The sequence below is a fragment of the Emydura macquarii genome, unplaced genomic scaffold (assembly GCF_026122565.2).
Source record: "Emydura macquarii macquarii isolate MOO-44397 ecotype Brisbane River unplaced genomic scaffold, CSIRO-AGI_Emac_v2 contig_2308, whole genome shotgun sequence".
NCBI classification, from domain to species: Eukaryota; Metazoa; Chordata; order Testudines; family Chelidae; genus Emydura; species Emydura macquarii.
The window spans coordinates 1,877,179-1,895,845 of record NW_027132445.1 but is presented as its reverse complement, the minus strand read 5'-3'; the positions used below and the strand labels follow the sequence as shown (position 1 = coordinate 1,895,845).

Genomic DNA, 18,667 nt, shown 5'->3' with positions numbered 1-18,667 from the left:
GGAACCAATTCCAAAATTGGTGCAATTTCAAACAAGTGGCTCTGACATCTTTCTTCCTTCCTTTCAGCCTAGACCAGTGTTTCTCAACAACCGGTCCATGGACTGGCACCGGTCCCTGAGATCTCCCTGACAGTGTAGGAAGCCAGTCCCTGGTATCAAAAAGGTTGAGAAACAGTGGCCTAGACTATATTCTGGACCTCAAAAGGACTGATCTTTTTCTTCGCTTGCTTAAAGTATATCGCTTAAAATACATCAGGTGGATGGATGTTCAGTGTTCATCCATCCACAATATGCAGATTCCTGAAGGGCATGGGAAACCTCTTCCTGCACATTAGACAACCTGCTCCAATGTGTAATCTTAATCTGGCTCTGAAAGCCCTAACTAGACTACCCATTGAACCTGTGGCTGCTTGCACCTTCCTACACCTGTCCATAAAGACAGCATTTCTAATGGCTATTACCTCAGCATGATTAATAGGGGAAATAGCAGCACTGATGGCACACCAACCGTTCATGGTCTTTTTTTAAAGATAAAGTCATCCTGAGGCCAGACCCAAAGTTCTTCCCCAAAGTAACCTCATCATTCCATATGAACCGGCTCATTCGCCTCCCCACTTTTTTTCTCAAAATCACATTGTGACAACAGGGAGACAATTCTTCATATGCTTAATATTAGGAGAGCCCTCACGTTCTATTTGGACAGGACAAGGACTTTAGGAAGTCCTCTAAACTCTTCCTTTCGTTTGCAGAAATATCCAAAGGCTCCACAGTATCTGCTCAAAGACTCTCCAAATGGGTCTTCAGTTGCATTAACCAATGTTACCATGCACATAACCTGCTGCCCCCATCAGGATCCTCACAGACTCCACAAAATCCATTTCTGCCTCGGTTGGGTTTGTTAAAGATGTCCCCATCTCTGAAATCTACAGGACATCAATAACAGACTCCACTCCGAACCCCCATCATCCATGGGGGATACTGCTGTGGAGTCACCTACAGTGGAGCAGCCATAGGGACACTGCTCGAAGAAGAAGAGGAAGTTACTTCATGTAGTAACAATGGTTCTTTGAAAAGTGTGTCCCTGTGGGAGCGCCACAGCCCACTCTTCTCTCCTCTACTGAGGAGTTCTCGACAAGGGGCTTTCCAGTAGAAAAGGAACTGAGGGTGGTTTGCCCACGCAGCACTAGATAGTCTCAGGGCAGACCATGAAGGAGGGAGAGGGCGCATGTGTGGCCCAAACATGCTGCTACCTAAATTCTCTGATTAAAGACGCAGGAGTGCAGATACACCTACAGTGGAGCACCCGTAAGAACACCACAGTGGAGCATCCATAAGGGGACACATCTCAAAGAACCATCATTACTGCACAAGGTGAGTAACTTCTTCTTTTAGCTCTTCTTTGAATGTTGGTACCTGTGTGCATTCCACACATGGGTATGAAAGTGCTCCATGCACATAAGACCGGCGATTCTAGCAAGTAATGTCCATTGGTCTGCATCTGCAAAGTTGCTTCCCTTGTGCTCAATACTTAGGGCTAAGGGCCAGTGCAGACCAACCCATCCTAGTTGCTTCTTGCTTCATAGCCTGAGTCGGAACCTTCTGTGTCCAAAGCAATCTTCACATTGTCTCCTTTCAGAATCTGTAAATACATTTGTAAATTCATAGTTTTAGTATTTTGGGGATTTTAGTGTTTTTATAGTCTAGTTAGGACCTTCCCATTGGTGGTGAAACCTACATTGCAATGGGACCACTATCAGTATTTACCAGATCGCTCTTTGAACTACTGACCACATGTTCTGTGTCCCACTGTTCCTTGAACGTCACTTTCTTAGTAGCGGTCACATCATCCAGAAGGGTGAATGAAGTGGGAGCACTCATGGCTAATCGTGCATTAACCACATAAAAAGGGTTCCCTTCGTCTTCACCCGAAATACATCCCCAAGATAATTTCTGAGTTTCACATGGATCAACCTATTCACTTACCAGTATTCTTTCCAAAACTTCATGTTTCCTGTGAGGAGCGATGACTGCACTCCCTTGCCATCAGGCAGGCTTTGGTGTTCTATCTGCAAAGAGCAAAATCAATTAGGAAAACAATGAAGTTTATTGGCGCTATAGCAGAGTGATTATGAGGACAAGTGCTGTCTGCTCAGAGACTTTCTAATTGTATATTCAGTTGATTTTCTCTGTCCCTATCTGTATTCCACTACCCGCCCTCCTTCCTCTCTGCTTCGGATCTTAACTAGTTTGTGGTAAGAAGAGGAACTTGAGCGGCGTCAGTCTGCACTTTCCCCTTAAACCCTCGGTACAGAGCACAAGGGGAGCAACTGCACAGGTGCAGTCCAATGGACGGACGCTACTTGCTAGTAATCTCAGATGCATGGAGCACATACGTACCCTCATGTGGAATACACATAGGGACCACACATCTTGAAGAAACTCCAGTTACAGGTAAGTAACCTCCATATAAATCAGAACCAAGGTTTAACTTTGGAGATTTCTAGCTGTTTTCTTGATAAGTAGGTAGATACTATAGATCATACTAATGCTAGTTACCTAATTTGAATTTATCCGATTAGATTGAGCAGCAATGAAGACATACTCAATCGATCTGGAAGTCGATCTAATAAAACCACCTCCCCAAAAAGTGTAGCACTGCATCGACGGGTACGCATTTCCCGTCAGCAAGCTACTCTGCGTAGCTTGCATAACTCCCATCAACTGCTGCCAAATTTCACTGACAGTGTAGACCAGGCCACAGTGTATCTCTCTCTTTCTGGTGGGAGAAGGAGATTGGTCTGTTCAGAATTTTACTGAGTTAGAGAACAAGTTCTGGAAAAAATGGAGGACCAAACTTCTATTCATGCTAAGTGCTATGCAATTTGAAGATGAGCCCTTAATTTTCTGCAACATGCTGAGGGAGTGAGTACCAGTACACTCAGCAAATCTCCTTAGGGTCACAGAGAATGCTGTGGGTGATTGTTTCTAACCCCCCCCTCCCGATTCATTCTCATACTAGAGCAGTTAATGGTAAGACAAACCCTAGGTTCCAATGATGCTGTATTTCAGCTCAGCTTATAAAAATGTGCTTCACGCTGTTTTTCTGCATGTTATCTTGCTTTACTTGTTGCAGAAACAAAAAAAAGGACTCTTGAAAATGTTGCTGCTAGTCCAAGTATCATGATTAAATGGGACTATGTCAGATAGGGTGATGTGAAATGTAAGAAGATATGGTGCCTTTTTTCCCCTGGTGTATCTTTAACATTATGACCAATGAATTTGTCAAGTGAAATAGCACAGTCTTCTTTGCATATCATTTGAACTGAGAGCTTGCTTTGAAGAAGATAAGCAGTCTATGTTGCCCAGAAGAAATAATGATGCTAATTTATCTTTGCCTGTCTGCCTAGGTATAGGAGTCTGCCTCAGTATTGAAAAGGAAACTGAGAAATAACTGAGCCATCCCATGCACCTATTCAACACCACAGTTCTGCCCGTGCTACTCTAGGCTCTTCTAACAGTGCTTAGTTCTGTGGTGTTCATTTAATTTACTTTGTGCCTCAAAAGTGTTTGGGGAAGCACCATGAGATTCAGGGAATTGGTACACACTATATCCGCAAAAGGACTATTGCTGGTGTAAAATGAGTTTGCTGCTATCGCTATACTAGCAAACCATTTCTGTTGTAAACAGGGCCCCTGAGGACTCTCTCTGCCACTTGTGTCAGCAACACATTTATTTTATTTAATTGTAACCAAATACATGTGCAATCCCCATAATAAATCAGTCCTCTGGAGAAATGTTTATGTTCTGTATCTAGAAACCAGTGTATGGTGACAAGTCTCGGTTTGCCTGCCAAAGTTTTTTTTTTTGTCTGTGTGTGTACATGAAAATAGCAAAAATTGAAGTTGAGAAGTGTGCTGATTTTTTTTAATTAAGTAAAATAGTTGAGGTTACTTGATGGTGTATAGTAGATTGAATTAATGTACTAACTAAGCTTAGCTGCTGATGTACTCGAATGCAGATCTTCAGAAAGAGACCTTTTCTCTCATGTCTTACTGGGCATATCCTATTTCCTATTTTATTGACTGTTACTTAAGACTTCAGTGCTTGGATACTATAGAAAATTATGAGATAGTACAATAAAAACTTTGAAGCAATACAAGCAAAGGTAGTAGTCCTTCAAGTGTACAATGAATTTTAGACATGTATACTTTAGCTTTAGTAGTTCCAATAGCTGTTAGCCCATAATCTTTTACAAGTCCCATATTCATGGCTGAAATCTGAGTTTTAAAAAAAACCCACGTGTATGTCTAGGAATCTGTAGTATACTGTGTGAGGTTATTTCTTTATAAATTATGAATGGAAGGTTTTTGCCCCTGAATGGAAACATTCATGTGTAAAGGATGTTTGATTGGTGCATAGTATGTTTGAAATACTTACTGATCTACAAGTGAATTGCAGTGGAACATTTTTCTTTGTCAGCTAGAAAAAAAGCATTCCACAGCATGTTGTGTCAAAAAGAGTTTCATAGTGTTGGACTATGAAGCTGCAGTTGTTAATCCACTGTAGTAGTAGGGGGCCAGAGGAAGGTAGCATGCAGGAAGAGGTATAGGCTGACAGACCCCCTGGGCCAGTGGGGCCCTTTGGATAAGAAAAATAAGTTCAGCATTAACAAACTGTCCCCTGCAAATATTACATGTTAACTGAGCTTAATGACATTTTCAGAAAAATCTGCAGTTGGCATTGTCTGCAGCATATATTCAGTGAATTTCTGAGATTTGTGTACATGGCACAAAAATGCTCTTTGAAGAGCTTCTTCTTTCTTTTATTCATATATTCCTCTTTTTATGTGGATCTGTGTATAAAAGTGATGCTAAAGTGCAAATATTGGGTCCGAATTATTTTTTTTATTCCAGGAAAAATGCAGCATTTTTTTTCATGCTTCTTAATACGTGTTTTCCACAGCTTTGGTATTCCACGTGACATTTCTGTAAGTTATTTAATGAGCTGCTTTGAATATTTGCAAATAATTTGCATATCCATAAAATTTATTGTATGGTCAACACACCCTGCCTCTGCAGTGCTGATAAAGGACATGGAGCTGCACAAAATTTAACAGTTGTAGCTGGGTGAGGTGACTGGATGGGTGGTGAAGGGTATCTGGAAGGCCTAAAGTGTTGTAAGAAGCTGGTTGCAGGTATCTGAGAGACAGCTAGTAACTGTCTTGGGGTAGACCTGGGGCTCCTAAGGTATCTGGAGACAGAGCCATCCCTAGGGTACAACAAATACGGGCGACCGCTCCGGGCCCTGTGCTTTAGGGGGCCCAGTGCTTCAACATCACAAAAGTTGCCAAACCCCGCCCTAAGAAAGGGTGGAAGTATGTCCGAAAACGCAACCAAACCCGCCCAATTTTTTTACCACAACAAAGATGGCAGATTTTGCATTTCTGGCTCTGGTCATGTGGCACCGGAAGCCAGAAATTCAGGAAGCAACCGGGCCCAAAACACGCATAAACGACCTGCAATGTTAAGGGGGGGGGCCCCCACACAGTGTAATTTGCCCGGGGCCCCAGACCCTCTTAGGGACGGCCCTGCCTGGAGATACTTGGGTTAGCTGGAGGTGCAGTAAGAAGAAGTGGTGGGCTGCATGGAGAGTTGCTGAAGTAGTTTGGAGAAAGATGTTTGCTGATGGCCTAGGGCTTCTGGATTAGCGGGCCTGCATGGAGATTTGGGGAAGTGGTTTCTGGATTCATGAGATTGCTGGAGTGTGTAGGATGAACCTATTGTAGTGGGCTGGGGAGGAGTGAGCAAGACTGTCCTCACCTTGTGCAGCTGCTGCCTTCTCCAGCTGCCGCTTTCTCTTCCCATCTGCCTCTTGCTGACTTATCCAGTAGGAGTAGCAATAAAAGGAGACGTTGGCTACCTAGCAGATACCATAATTGCTGCATGTAGCAGAAAGGCAGAACTGCAGGCAAATGTCTGCATTCTTTCTACAACTTAGAGCTGCATGCTCAAATATCCAGCTAAGGCTATGTCTTCACTCATGGTGGCAAATTCGCCGCCGTCAGTTCGACTTATCTGGATCTGTTGAGCCAGTCAGTGAAGACCTGCTCTTTCGATCCAGAAATCGACGTATTAAGGCCACCTTCTCAAGTGGCACAGTACAGTGAAGACAGCACGCAGAACAGAAGCAAGAAGTCAACAGGAGTTATGCAAGTTTTTTTGCATAGTTTGCGTAACTCCGGTCGACTGCCGCCGAATCTCTGAGGTAAGTGTAGACAAGCCCTGAGATGCAGTAATGTGTGACATGTTGAGGTATATTTGTTCAAAAGATAATCTTGTCATATTTTTCAAAGTAGTTACCTTAAGGCGAAAGCTGGCATTGTATGAATGTATGGATGAGAGAGACAAGATAAGTGAGGTAATATCTTTTATTGGACCTACTTCTATTGGTGGAAGTTACAAGCTTTTGAGCTACACTAAGTTCTTTTTCAGACCTAGTGAAGGTAGCCTTTGAATGTGTAGAATAAGACCATAATGGCTTTTTTATACTTCATGGTGATCTGCAAATAGCATTACAAAACACACCAACTTTCAAAACACATACTAAACCCAAACAATAAGGATAACATATTAGTTTGTGATGAATTGGGGCTATGTCTGTACAACTTATGAATTCTGGTTGATACTGTGAAATTGTATTATTGAAAACTGCTGTGTCATGAGTGCCTCTTTCTATCCACCACTGCAGGCAGGTCCTGTAGCAGGGACAATGGGAAATACTTAAGTTTAAGGCTAGTACTTAGACCTTACAAAGGTTATGATAAAAAGCAGTTCAGCTGATAGAAGGAGGGGAAGGCTAGAGCAGTTAAAACTTCCCTGGAACAGAACAAAAGAGGCCAGGTTAGCAGGAGAGATTTAAATTAAGAAAAACCACACAAGAACAGAGCGTGAGACAGGAAGAGGAAGAGCAGGAGAGAACAAGGTCACAGAAGCTGGGTAAGAGACTCCATGAAGAAGAGACGATGCAATGTATAACAGCCTGTGAGAGGCAGGAGACACCCTGCCTTCCTGGGCACTGATGGACCCTGAGAACTCACCAAGGCAGGGTGAGCTAGTGGGAGACACTGTAGTTTTTGTTTTGTATGATTAAGTTAAACAACATTGTGTTAAACTCTGCGAAGAGAGAGAGTGCGTGGGTGGGTGGGTGGAGAGAAAGAGAGAGAGAGAGAGATGCTTCATAACTATTGCATGCCCATGAGAGAGTTAAACTGTAACCAGAAGGTCTGGTATAGCATGTGTTAAGTAACTGGGGTATCTTGGGGTTAGTGCTGATCCAGGAAAGTGGACTGAGGAGCCCCCTTTTCTGAGAAGAAGTAGCATTCTGGTAGTTAATGCTCAGGAAGTGTATCAGAGAGGCCAAGGGTAGAAACTGCTACAGCCTGCTAAGTTTCTAGATTGTTAACACACCCCCAAGGTATCCAGAGCACACAGACTTGGATTCCCCTCACAGTTGTCTTAGTGAGTGTCCATGAAGGGAAGCTTTGTGTGACAGAAGGCAAATAATTTAGTTTGAAACTTAATTCTTTCTTAAGCTCTCCCTTTCTTCAGATCTCCCAGCATATTAGATCATTAGTTCTCATGCCATGTGACTTTATACCCCAGATAGAAATCTCTTGAACCATGAATTAAGTCTAATGGGTGGGATGGAGCCCACGGCAGATGCCCTTAGTTTTAGTATATCGCTGGCTTTAAATAATTGTTTTAAATACTTTAGACCATCTGAGGGTTTAAAATTGCAAAACTATATTTCAGTATATTTTGAAACCCACATAGTATACTAAAAATAAACACTTAACCTGATTCTTTTCCTCTTCTACCTTCCCAGAGGTTTACTGTATGCTTTAGCGTGCTTATTGGGTAGATGTAATGTTGCATGGGCAAGATCAGATGATGTACTTCTTCCAGGAACCTGTATACGGTACATTACCAGTAAATACATGTTGAAAGCCCTTACCTTAACTGTGTGAGGTATTACACATTTTATGTGAAAGGTGGTACATTTTTTAATGCTGCTGTATATCAATATTTCTTAGTACCTCATTGAAATTAATGTATTTAATGCACATTTCCTTTAATATTCCTTTATTTCCTGGTCAGCCCTACCTGTATATCTGTGCATATATGGGTCTCAGTGGATGTGCATTATACAGATATATACATGTATTTGTATAGTACTCCAGTTTATCTACCTCAGCAAGATGAAGGGACAATTTTGAACATGTGGTCTCAAGGTGACTGGCTATTTCAAACTTGGTACTTAGGCTATTAAGACAACTTAATAATGTTTAGTTGTGATCAGTATTTTTGTCTTATTTTTATGCATGTTTCTTTTAAAATTTCATTAAAAGTATCCATTTGCTCCCATGGACATTTATTGTTAAATACTGATTAGTAAGGGGTAATGTAGAGTCAAAAGCCATAATTCATAAAGCGCTTCTTTCTAGTCCTCTTTTGCCCAAGAAGCAAGAATCTTAAACTTGGATTCATGCAATAACATAGGAATCATAATCATTGTATTCGCTACAGAAATTCTGCAAAACGTTTCCAGCCATTTCTAACAGTTTCACAAATATTAGCAATTTTGGGAGCCCTGTTATAGGTGAGCAGCCAGCAATTGCTGGCATTTTAAGCACCGTGCCCATTGGTCCTGCTTGATAGAGTTAGATGACACATTGCTTAAAATGCCTTTGGTAACTCCTGGCATTGCTACCACAGGGGCAGCTGAGCTGCTGTTAACATAGGTGAGAAATTGTTGCAAAATGTAAACAAAGCTTACAGTATACTTTAGCTCAATATACATTGTGCCTTATTAGGAATTCCTACCTACATCCTTTCAGCCTTTTTTTTTTACATTCAGTAAGGAGACTTGAATGTTCCTATTACAAAGTGATGTTTCAACAGTAAGGTACCAATTAAACTGTGTTATTACTTAATCTGCATGTTATATTGTATGTGTGAAATACAAGGGAAGCATTGAAGAATTAAGAGGATGAAAGGCTTGAGTGAATCACTTGAGCTTACACTAAGCAATGCAAATCTGGCTTTAAGTGACCTTATTGATGTTTGCTTAAAGCAGCTTCCTCAGTACAAATGACTGGGCTTTGTTGTAGATACTGAACAGGTAGCGTTCTGTCCCTTTGGAGATTGCCTTTGTGTCCCTGATGCCCCTTTTTGCTTCAGCAGAGAGTGCCTGCAGAAACGCCTGGAGCTAAAATAGATTGCATCAGTGTGTCTCATTTGATCAGCTGTCAGCAGTGAGGAAAGAGGACAGGTCAAACAGCAGCACATGCCCATTTCCTGCATCCTAAGTTGATAAAACTATAGTCTCTGGCAGCTGAAGAATAAGAACCAATGAAACTAGAGTGGAAGATTTGATAGTACAGGATGGTTGGACACACACAATGGCCCTGAACACTTTTATACTTGGCGGTTTGAAAAGAGGTGGCAAGCAGCTGTGACAAGTTACTTGATGCATAATCAGATACAGGTTATTAAACAATACAGGTAGAGTAATTCAGTGACAAGATAACTACCTTTGCCTAGAGGTGATTGCATTATGTAATAAACAGTGCCATCTTCTGGGATGAGTTGGAATCATGCCCATGTGATCAGCACTTCTAAAGTTTTTTCAGGTGTTTTTCTTTTGTACATACTATACTGTATTCCAGACTAAAACTGGAAAAAGCTGCTCATTTGACATTCAAAGTCCCAGATCCTACAACAGTGAAGTGCCATTTACAAGTGGATGTATCATTCTTTTAAAGCAGAAATTCATAAAAAGCGATCTTGAAGGCTGTATAAAATTAGATGATGAATAGCCACTGTTAAGCAGTACTTCAGAGAAGGCTGAAGGCTGAAAATGAACAGTTGACAATCATGTCTATTTTTTGGAGGCTGACATACAATATTACATTTAAATGCACTTTGTATAAACTATAAATAGTTGCCTCTTACAATAGGAAACTCACTGATCTATATAAAAACATGTTACAGATACGGGGGGATAACAACAATTTTCTTTAAAGTTTATTGTTTAACTTGCTGGTTTGTTTTCCTCCACCCTTCTCTGCCTTGGAAGTATTTCTACTATGCTATGATCAGTTATATTAGCAAGGTTTTCATCATGGTTCATCATATTCAGCACCTAGTCGTTGATTGAAATCTTCCAGGGAATATAATGTAAGATTTGTCACCTACGTAGACATTAATGACTGTCAGATCAGTTTCCTAAGCTGTTTTTGGAAGAAATAGGTGGTAATTAATGGTGCCATGCTTGGTCTTTTGCATTTCATTGATAGCATTGTTGCACATAGCTTCAGAGAGAAGCTATATTCTTGTTGATGTTCCAGATATTTACTGAAGTTAAAAGCCTTTAGCAAAAATATAGATTGGTACTAAAATGAAAAATCAGAATAAAAATGTTGGCTTATTACTAAAATATAATAGAAAATGTAAGGTTAAATAGCATTCATAATGATGTGGTCCGTTATAGTGCTACTGTAAGTAACAGTGGAAGAAAGATTAATGTAAAATTTTTGTTCAGTTTAGTGCATCATAATTAGCTTCTTACATGTATTCTGACCAATTTACCAGCAGTGATCAAATGGAATACTGTACCTGGTTTTTAGAGCTAGACAACTTTTTTCTTAACACTTAGCCTATTTGAAAACTCAGAGCATTCAAGATCAGGGATATCGTAACTGCAGCTCTCTATGCTGAAAAGTATGATTTCAATTAAAATGAGAAGTGAGTCAAGCCTGGAACTGTATTTAATAATACAACTTGCAGTTAAAGTGGTAATGGAAAAAGCATTTACTTTTCCAGAAATATTAGCATTAGACTAGTCTAGAATCAATGCACACCACCACATAGTAATCACAGTATATCAGACAGAACCTATAATTCCTATAGGTTTAGTATATTCTGAACGTTTTACCAAGAACAGAATTTTTTTTATATAGTATGTTTACATGTATGTTTACTGTACATAGCCTATTTTGTGGTGGGGATAATCCAAGTTGGGATGATGAAGGTACTTGAATGAGATCATTAGTAAATTTTCAAAATATATGAAAATATAAAGTTTTTGTAGTCTTGAAACCCACCCTTTAACATAGGGTGTCAAATTATTTTGTTACTAAAAATTAAAATATGTTTTTTTTGTCAGAATACACTTTACATGGTATAATAGGTATACTTAGATATGATTAAGGATGTGCAGACTTTCTTGTGACTTTATCTTCATTATTTGCTAAATAGGCTCTTCCTTTGCATTTGGAATAATATATTTACAGTGATTATTTCCTTAAAACAGCATGAAATATACAGAAAATTTTTGGAATGCCTCTAGGTAAACATCCTTCTCCCTTTTCTAAACTGTTCACAAAATTTGAATGGAATTATTGGCATATTGTAACAGAGCTATAAATAGTAGTTACTGAAAATATGCAATAATGGTAAATTAAATTTAATTAACTTGTCCATCTGGGGCAGGTGGGGTAAGAGGAAAGAAAATCAAAAAGGTACCTCTCCTTACTGTGAACTCTTCCCAGGATTTTAAAAAGTCACTGTCAATTTTGGATTTCTCCGTTTCTGGGCAACTAACTTGAGTCACCTTAAAGGGGCCTGGTTTTGAGCGTAGGTGAGCAATAATTTCTGAAAAACAGGCCCCTTTAAGATAACTCAAGTTGGTTGTCTCAGTATTAAAGCACCTAAGAGTTGCTAATCATTTTTCAAAGAACTCAGAGTCAATACTCACTTTTTAAAATCTTGGCCAAAATGTCTGCAAAAATATATTTTTATAGGTGACTTTTTTAAATTCCCCAAACACCAGTTTAGTGAACTTTTCAGGATGACAAAATATATTCTGGCTGGCACTTTAGATTGCCCATTTTCCATCCAGCTTTAAATCTCTGAGAAAGTAGCATGGGTAGTAGTAATTGTAACATTGTAAAATTATATAGTGGTGATCTGACCTGGTATTATATAAAGAAATATACACACCTTTTTAATCGCCAATAAATGGTGTTTTGTTACTTGGATAGTGGAAAGTAAGTTAAGAAAATGATAGTATTTCTGCTAATGCAAGTGCATCTAGCTTGCCTGTGTGGTATTAATATTGAGAAATTTGTTATTGCAAACTAGACAAAAATACTATTTTTGCTTAGCAAATGAAAAAGTGAACTTTAAAGAGTTGCTGTTCCATTACCTTTAGGCCAGCGACAGGGTATTTAAAGAAGACACTTAAAGCTGTTTTGTGATAACTTAATTGTTTTGATATTTGATCATAAAATGTTTTAACACATTGGAAACTAGACTGGGGTATATTAAAGGCCTTTTTCAGCATATCAAAAGACAGCTTCTTAGAATAAAGCGCATGAAACAATACGAACTATACTTACTGTTTTTGAGTTATACAACTCAGTTTTCTTTTTCCCTTATTCTTTCATTACTTTTTAGTGAGAGTAATGGACAATATTATTGTTAACAATGGGTTACATATTGGGGAAAAATCTAGACTCCGAGCCAAATTCTAACAGTAACATAAATGGTGTGAATAACACAGGTATACCTAATCAGAAAATGTGTGTATGTAGCAATAAAATTTAATTTACACCTATTCATCATTTAGTGAGTGTACAAAATGAGCTCAGGTTAAGTTGATTAGGTATTCTGTGGGAACCAAATTCCAGATCTAGTATAAACAGGTATAACTTTTATTTGAAATCAGTAAGTATTGTGCCTTTTATTGCTGGGGCTGATGTTGGTCTTTGAGTTTTGGGTTTGGTTCTTGGATTAAGGACTCGACCCCAAGCAAAACAATTCACATTGATTTCAGTGGGATTACTCTCATACTTAAAATTAAGCGTGTGCTTAAATGTTTTGCAGGACTGAGGACTAGTTTGGGGGAGGGGAGTCTTCTTTATTATTATACACTCTCTTGTTAGTTACTTTCCAGTACATTCCTCTTCCTCACCTTGAGCATGTAAATTGCAAGGGTGTGGCATTCAATAGGAGTACAAGATGAGTATAAGTTATACAGTTTTGCTACTTACTTTTTTGTTTTGTGACTGGTTTACATCAGTATTTACATCACTGCTGAATTTAATGGAATTTGCGATTAAGCTTTAATTGGCTGAATTTGGCCTATCTTGGTCCAGAATTTGAAGCTGTTTATGGACATGAATGTTGACTTTTAACAATTGTAAACTTTATATTCAGAATAGCTGCCTAAATGATTTCTTGTTATGCAATATTCACTGTCTAGCATAATAGAACACATTAACCCCAAGTTATTTAATATTTGCATTTTCTGTCACCTCGTTAACCAATCAAATGATTTCCACAAGTATTCATAAGTTAAACCTCTTCATTTAAAATCTTTTCAAATATCTTTCTAACACAGATTTAAACTTTATCTCTATTTGTAACTTCTTATTTTTAATTCATTTTTATATGATGACCATCCAGTACCAATTGTTGGAGGACTACTTACAATTTTAATACTTTCAGATCCATGAAGGTTAATAATACACTAATGTTCACTTAAGAGTTATGTGTAATATAAATAATTGCTTTCATCCATTAAAACTCGGACAAATATCTTTTTTCTCTCTCAAGTTCTACGTACAGGTTTGGCTGATAAGATAAAATGTTAGTCTGACCTTCTTTCCTATTTTTTGTATGCAGGCAGAGGGAGAAGACAGCCTTAAAAAAATGCAGCTAATGGAACTTGCAATTCTGAATGGCACCTACAGAGACGCAAACATCAAATCACGTAAGCATGACAGAATTCTGGGAACCAGTAGGAGAGCAGTCTCCACAGGTTTTGTTTCCCAACCCTTCTCCTTTTGCTAAATGCACCATTGCATATCTGTTGAAGAGATTGAGACAGTACAGTTAGTACTGTTGCAAATTCAGGATATTTTGATGACTTTTTTTCCTGTCAGTATGTCTGATTTGAAACATTTTTAAATACGTTTTTATTTTTTTAACTTTGATCAAAGTTCAGCCCCTAAAAGCAAGCTTTTTAGGCTATGTCTTCACTTAAAACGCTACAGCCGTGCAGCTGTTCTACTATAGCAATTCAGTATAGACACTTACTACAGTGATAGGATGGGTTTTCCATCAATCTCCATGAGAGGCAGTAGCTAGGTTAACAGAAGAATTCTTCCATTGACCTGGCGCTGACTACGTTGGGGGTTGGGTCAGTTTAACAACGTTTGTAAGGGGGTATGGATTTTTCACCCTCCTGAGACAGACAGCTATGTCTCATTAACTTTTCAGTGTAGAGCAGCTCTTTTATGTTTTGTAAACTATAGAAGCTGTGGTATTCATCTTAATTTTGTTTTTTATTTCTTGCCACGTGCAAATGATTCCTTTTCATGTTTTTTAGAGAGATTTAAGGGAATATTACAGTTGTTCAAGATAATATGAATAACATTTTCTGTATTATATTCCTTCCTGTCATCTTGCTTGCATGTTTCCTCAATATTATGTTTTTCCAGTGATTCATCGACTGATTTCACATGCAGGTTCGGTGTGATATGAGCCCTTTTGTAACTGCTGTTCTTCCATTAGATTGATTTGAGCATGCCTGTATGTACAGTTTTATACTTGAAACTGAATGGCATGCACTGGTTATCAGAGTACATATGACATGTGCCTGCTATTCTTATGGTATGAACTCTTTTATCCAGGTCAGAATGTAAAAAGCTTTTTAATGAAAATGCAAATTTTAAAATCCTTCTCAAATAAACATTTACTCTATTTGATACAGAAGTCAAGTGTAATATCAGCCTTTTCGCTAAAGGCATACTGCCATTTGCAAAAATTGTCCTTCTACGTGGGCACTTCTGTTACAATTTATAGTGAATGGTGGTTATGTGCAACACAAACCCATGAGAGACTTAATACCGATTAGATTTAGCCTCTTTTACATCTTCAGATGAGATCTGATAGGTAACTTGAAGAGAGAGAAGAATTGGATTTGTGCCTTTTCTATTCTGATGTCTAAAGAAGCTTTAAAGGTTTGGGGTGGGAGAGGAATCTGCTCTCTCCCCTCCCCCCCTCAAAATCTGTCAGGAATGTCAAATCTTTTTGTACTGGAAGTCAGTCGTGAAGGACCCAAATTTTGTGGGTTTGAAAGTTTTCTGTATTCAAAGGAGCAGAGTAGTTAATCTTTAACAAAAGAGTTTTACTTCTGCTTACTCTGGCATTTGAGTTAAATTTGTCTTAATAAAAACAAACAGCACAGCTTTGTAAATTGTGAATAAAAAATCTGCCCTTGTCATTCAGGTTTCAGTCACTTGATATGTCTGGATTGTAGGCTTTTTCCAAACAGTTTCACGGGTTTAACAAAGGTTGGTCTACACTTGGGCACTGAAATAAGGCCTAGTCTACTCACAAAGGTTATACTGATTTAACTATGTGCCTCACTCCTAACCAACATTGCTATGGGGACCAAATTTCCTTCGTAGATTCAATTGCGTTGATGTAAAAGTGCTTCAGTCAGCATAGCTAACATTGTTCAGGGTGATGGTCCTTCACCAGAAGAAAAAAATTCTGTTGGTGTACGTTGTCTGCACTAGAGGGTGTATGCCAGCATAGTGTAGAAATAGCCCTAGTGGGGTTGCAGTTTTACCAATTTGAAAATGCTTTATACTAATGTTGCTTGTTTTTGTTTGGGAAGGGGAATAAGCTATACTATTATAACTGTGTTCACACTAGGGCTTTTACTGGTATAAACTGGTAAAAATATATATAGTCATTCCTAACTGACATAGTTACACTGGTAAAATCTGTGTGTAGATCAGGCCTAAGTTGGAATCATTTCACACCTGGTATTCTTTTGGTGTGAATATTTTAATAAACCAGCCATTAAACCAGTTTAGTTAAACTGATGCAACTCCTTTGTGAACACTCTTACATTAGTTTGAGTGGCTTAAGGTAAACCAAAATAAGAATACCCACACAGCCTTTTGCACCAGTTTAACACTATCTTGTTGAAATTTTCAGTTTTTTCATCTAGACAATTTCTAGCATTTTTTAATTTTGAATAGATACTTTAACATGTAACAAAAATTTTAATTTTTCTTTTCATTTTGACTTGACTTAGAAGCCTGAAAATCCAGAAATAAAAATGGAAAACAGACATTTTTCATTTCAAAAGCTTCCACAGAAAACCTGGAATTTTTCTATCAAAAAAATTCTAAAGGGCATTTTTCCAGTGGAATTTTTTGCAGGAAAATTTTGGATTATCCAACCAGCTGTAGTTTTAACTAAATCAGTTTAAAAGCATGCTTTAAATTAAACCATTGCAATTCTGCATTTAAACAAGCCCATAAACTCTAGGCTTGAAGTTTCTGACCAGGAGCGGTGTTAAAACCTGTCTAGATTGGGTGCTAAAACACTTTAAACCCACTTACTTTAAAAGAGGTGGAGCTAACACATTTTAGTACTTTTTTTTCTGCCCATTTCCAGGAAAAACCGTGTAGAAAACACATGACTATCTATGGTAAAATGGAAGTAGGAAAAAAAATTATTTTTGAGAATGGGGAAAAATGTCACCTTTTGGACCTATTTCATTCATCACAAAGAAGTAAAAGTACATCCACAATTACTAGGTCACTTTTAACCCCCGTGATCCTGGAAAAGGGAATTTTTATGTATTTTGAAATAGAATTTTAAAATACACAAATACTGTGAAACCATTTTTCATCTTGTAAGATAGCTCTGCATAACTGAATATCTGTGGATTCTATAGTTGCATTATATTTTACATTCCATGTTTGACTACAACAATATTTTCCATATATCTCCTGCATGTATCTGCATTTCATGCAGTCTTGAAAGCATAGGTAAAAGAAACGTGGTCTAAATTGAGCTTTTGTGCTATGTAACCGGTTTTAGAAATCTACTTCAGTGTTTTATAATGGCTTTTTTATTTTGCATGTTTATACTTAATCACACTGAGAAATGGAAAGCTGTTTGCATTTGAATGGTGTGCTTTGGCACTGTGTGATCAGCGCATGTACTAATGATTTCCTTTTATTTTTCTTCTTTCCTACTTTTTCCCCTTTTTTCCCATTCTTTTCACGTTTTGTACTGCTATCTCCATACTTTCTTCTAAATTTCTTTGCTTACTGTAGCAGCCCTTGCCTTTTCTCTTGCAGCAACAGCCCAGGCTCCAAGGATTATTACTGGGCCTGCGCCTGTTCTCCCACCAGCTGCCCTGCGTACTCCTACGCCAGCTGGCCCTACCATAATGCCTTTGATCAGACAGATACAGACCGCTGTCATGCCAAACGGAACTCCTCATCCAACTGCTGCAATAGTTCCTCCAGGACCTGAAGCTGGTTTAATTTACACACCATATGAGTATCCCTATACACTGGCACCAGCGACATCAATTCTTGAGTATCCTATTGAACCTAGTGGTGTATTAGGTAAGTTTCTCTACTGAGATAATTAACTGAATTGTAGATCATTTTCTCAGGATGCTTTGTGTCTTTTACTATTGTATGACTTGAAAAGTGTGAGTCAGTGGTTCATTAAAATTTTGTTTTTGAAAGGGAGTCCTGACCCTCTTTTGTTTCATTTAAAGACTAATAAATTGCCCTGGAAAAAGTACTTTGAATAAGTGCAGCTCATTAATTGTTTTATCTAGATTGCTAAATTCATATGTCTTTAAAAGGTCTTTATTTTGGAGCACTTTTAAGTCTTAAGAAAACAAAATTGTGTGTTTAATTTTAATCAAATTGTAATACATTTAAGTTTTTTGTGGTACTATGAAATGAAAACATCTTTTAGACAAGAATAAAGCAAATAGAAATTGAAATGCGTAGTTAATGTAAATATTTTGTACTGTCCCAAATGGAAAACTTGAACGTATTTTCCTAAATTGTAAATAAATTTACAATAATATTTAAAAGGGGTCATTTTTAATTTTACACAACATTTTGTGTATCAAACAAATCTTGGAATAAAAATTAGAAGTATTTTTTCCGTTGATAGGTAGAGAGAGTAAAGATCTGATGAATTAATCCAGTGGCAAGAACCTATGACTCCGTCTTTAAGCACAAAACAAAATAATAGTTTCAGTAAATAAACTTGGTTTTTTTTAAGACATGACTGGAGGACAGTGCAATTAGAACCCTAACTGACACCTTTTTTTTTAAAATAGAGTGGATTGAAATGCCAATCATTCCTGGTATTTCAGTCCATTGACTTGCCAGATGAAGGCTAGAGAATACATCACCTGTTATAATGCAGTTAACAAGTCAATATGAAACAAACTGTTTCAATGCAATTTTTCTCATCTCTTATTCCCTTCAGAATTTGAATAATCTTTCCTCTCTGGTTCTTTTACTGAATTGTGTATGACCTTGGTGCTGCATGATTCTGTTGACTTATAGGACTTTGATCTTTAAAGTTTGTTCAGCAGCAGTTATTGATTTACACAAATTCTGAAAGTCTCTAATGAACGTTGGACACTAAGATTCACAGTCAATATCTTGTTGAAAGAAACACAGAGCCAGTGCTCAATTAAGTGAATACTACTTTGTGTGTGTGTGTGTGTGTGTGTGTGTGTGTGTGTGTGTGTGTG

At 38.0% G+C, this 18,667-nt stretch overlaps 1 protein-coding gene across 13 annotated transcripts in view; it reads left to right on the top strand.

The window, feature by feature from the left end:
• Window positions 1-18,667, top strand: part of QKI (QKI, KH domain containing RNA binding) — a 301,310-nt gene that overhangs the window by 268,506 nt on the left and 14,137 nt on the right. For 6 of the 13 annotated variants that reach the window (XR_010922103.1, XM_067560788.1, XM_067560794.1 and 3 more), the window contains 3 exons: window positions 13,750-13,837; window positions 14,568-14,594; window positions 17,235-17,507. Coding sequence is in view for 12 of the 13 variants with exons in the window: in XM_067560788.1 (XP_067416889.1) it covers window positions 13,750-13,837; window positions 14,568-14,594; window positions 17,235-17,507 (388 nt within the window). In the remaining variant the exon portion in view is untranslated. Of the gene's footprint in view, window positions 1-13,749; window positions 13,838-14,567; window positions 14,595-17,210; window positions 17,508-18,667 lie in introns of all 13 variants that reach the window. The other 7 variants (XM_067560789.1, XM_067560793.1, XM_067560799.1 and 4 more) reach the window with 3 other exon arrangements.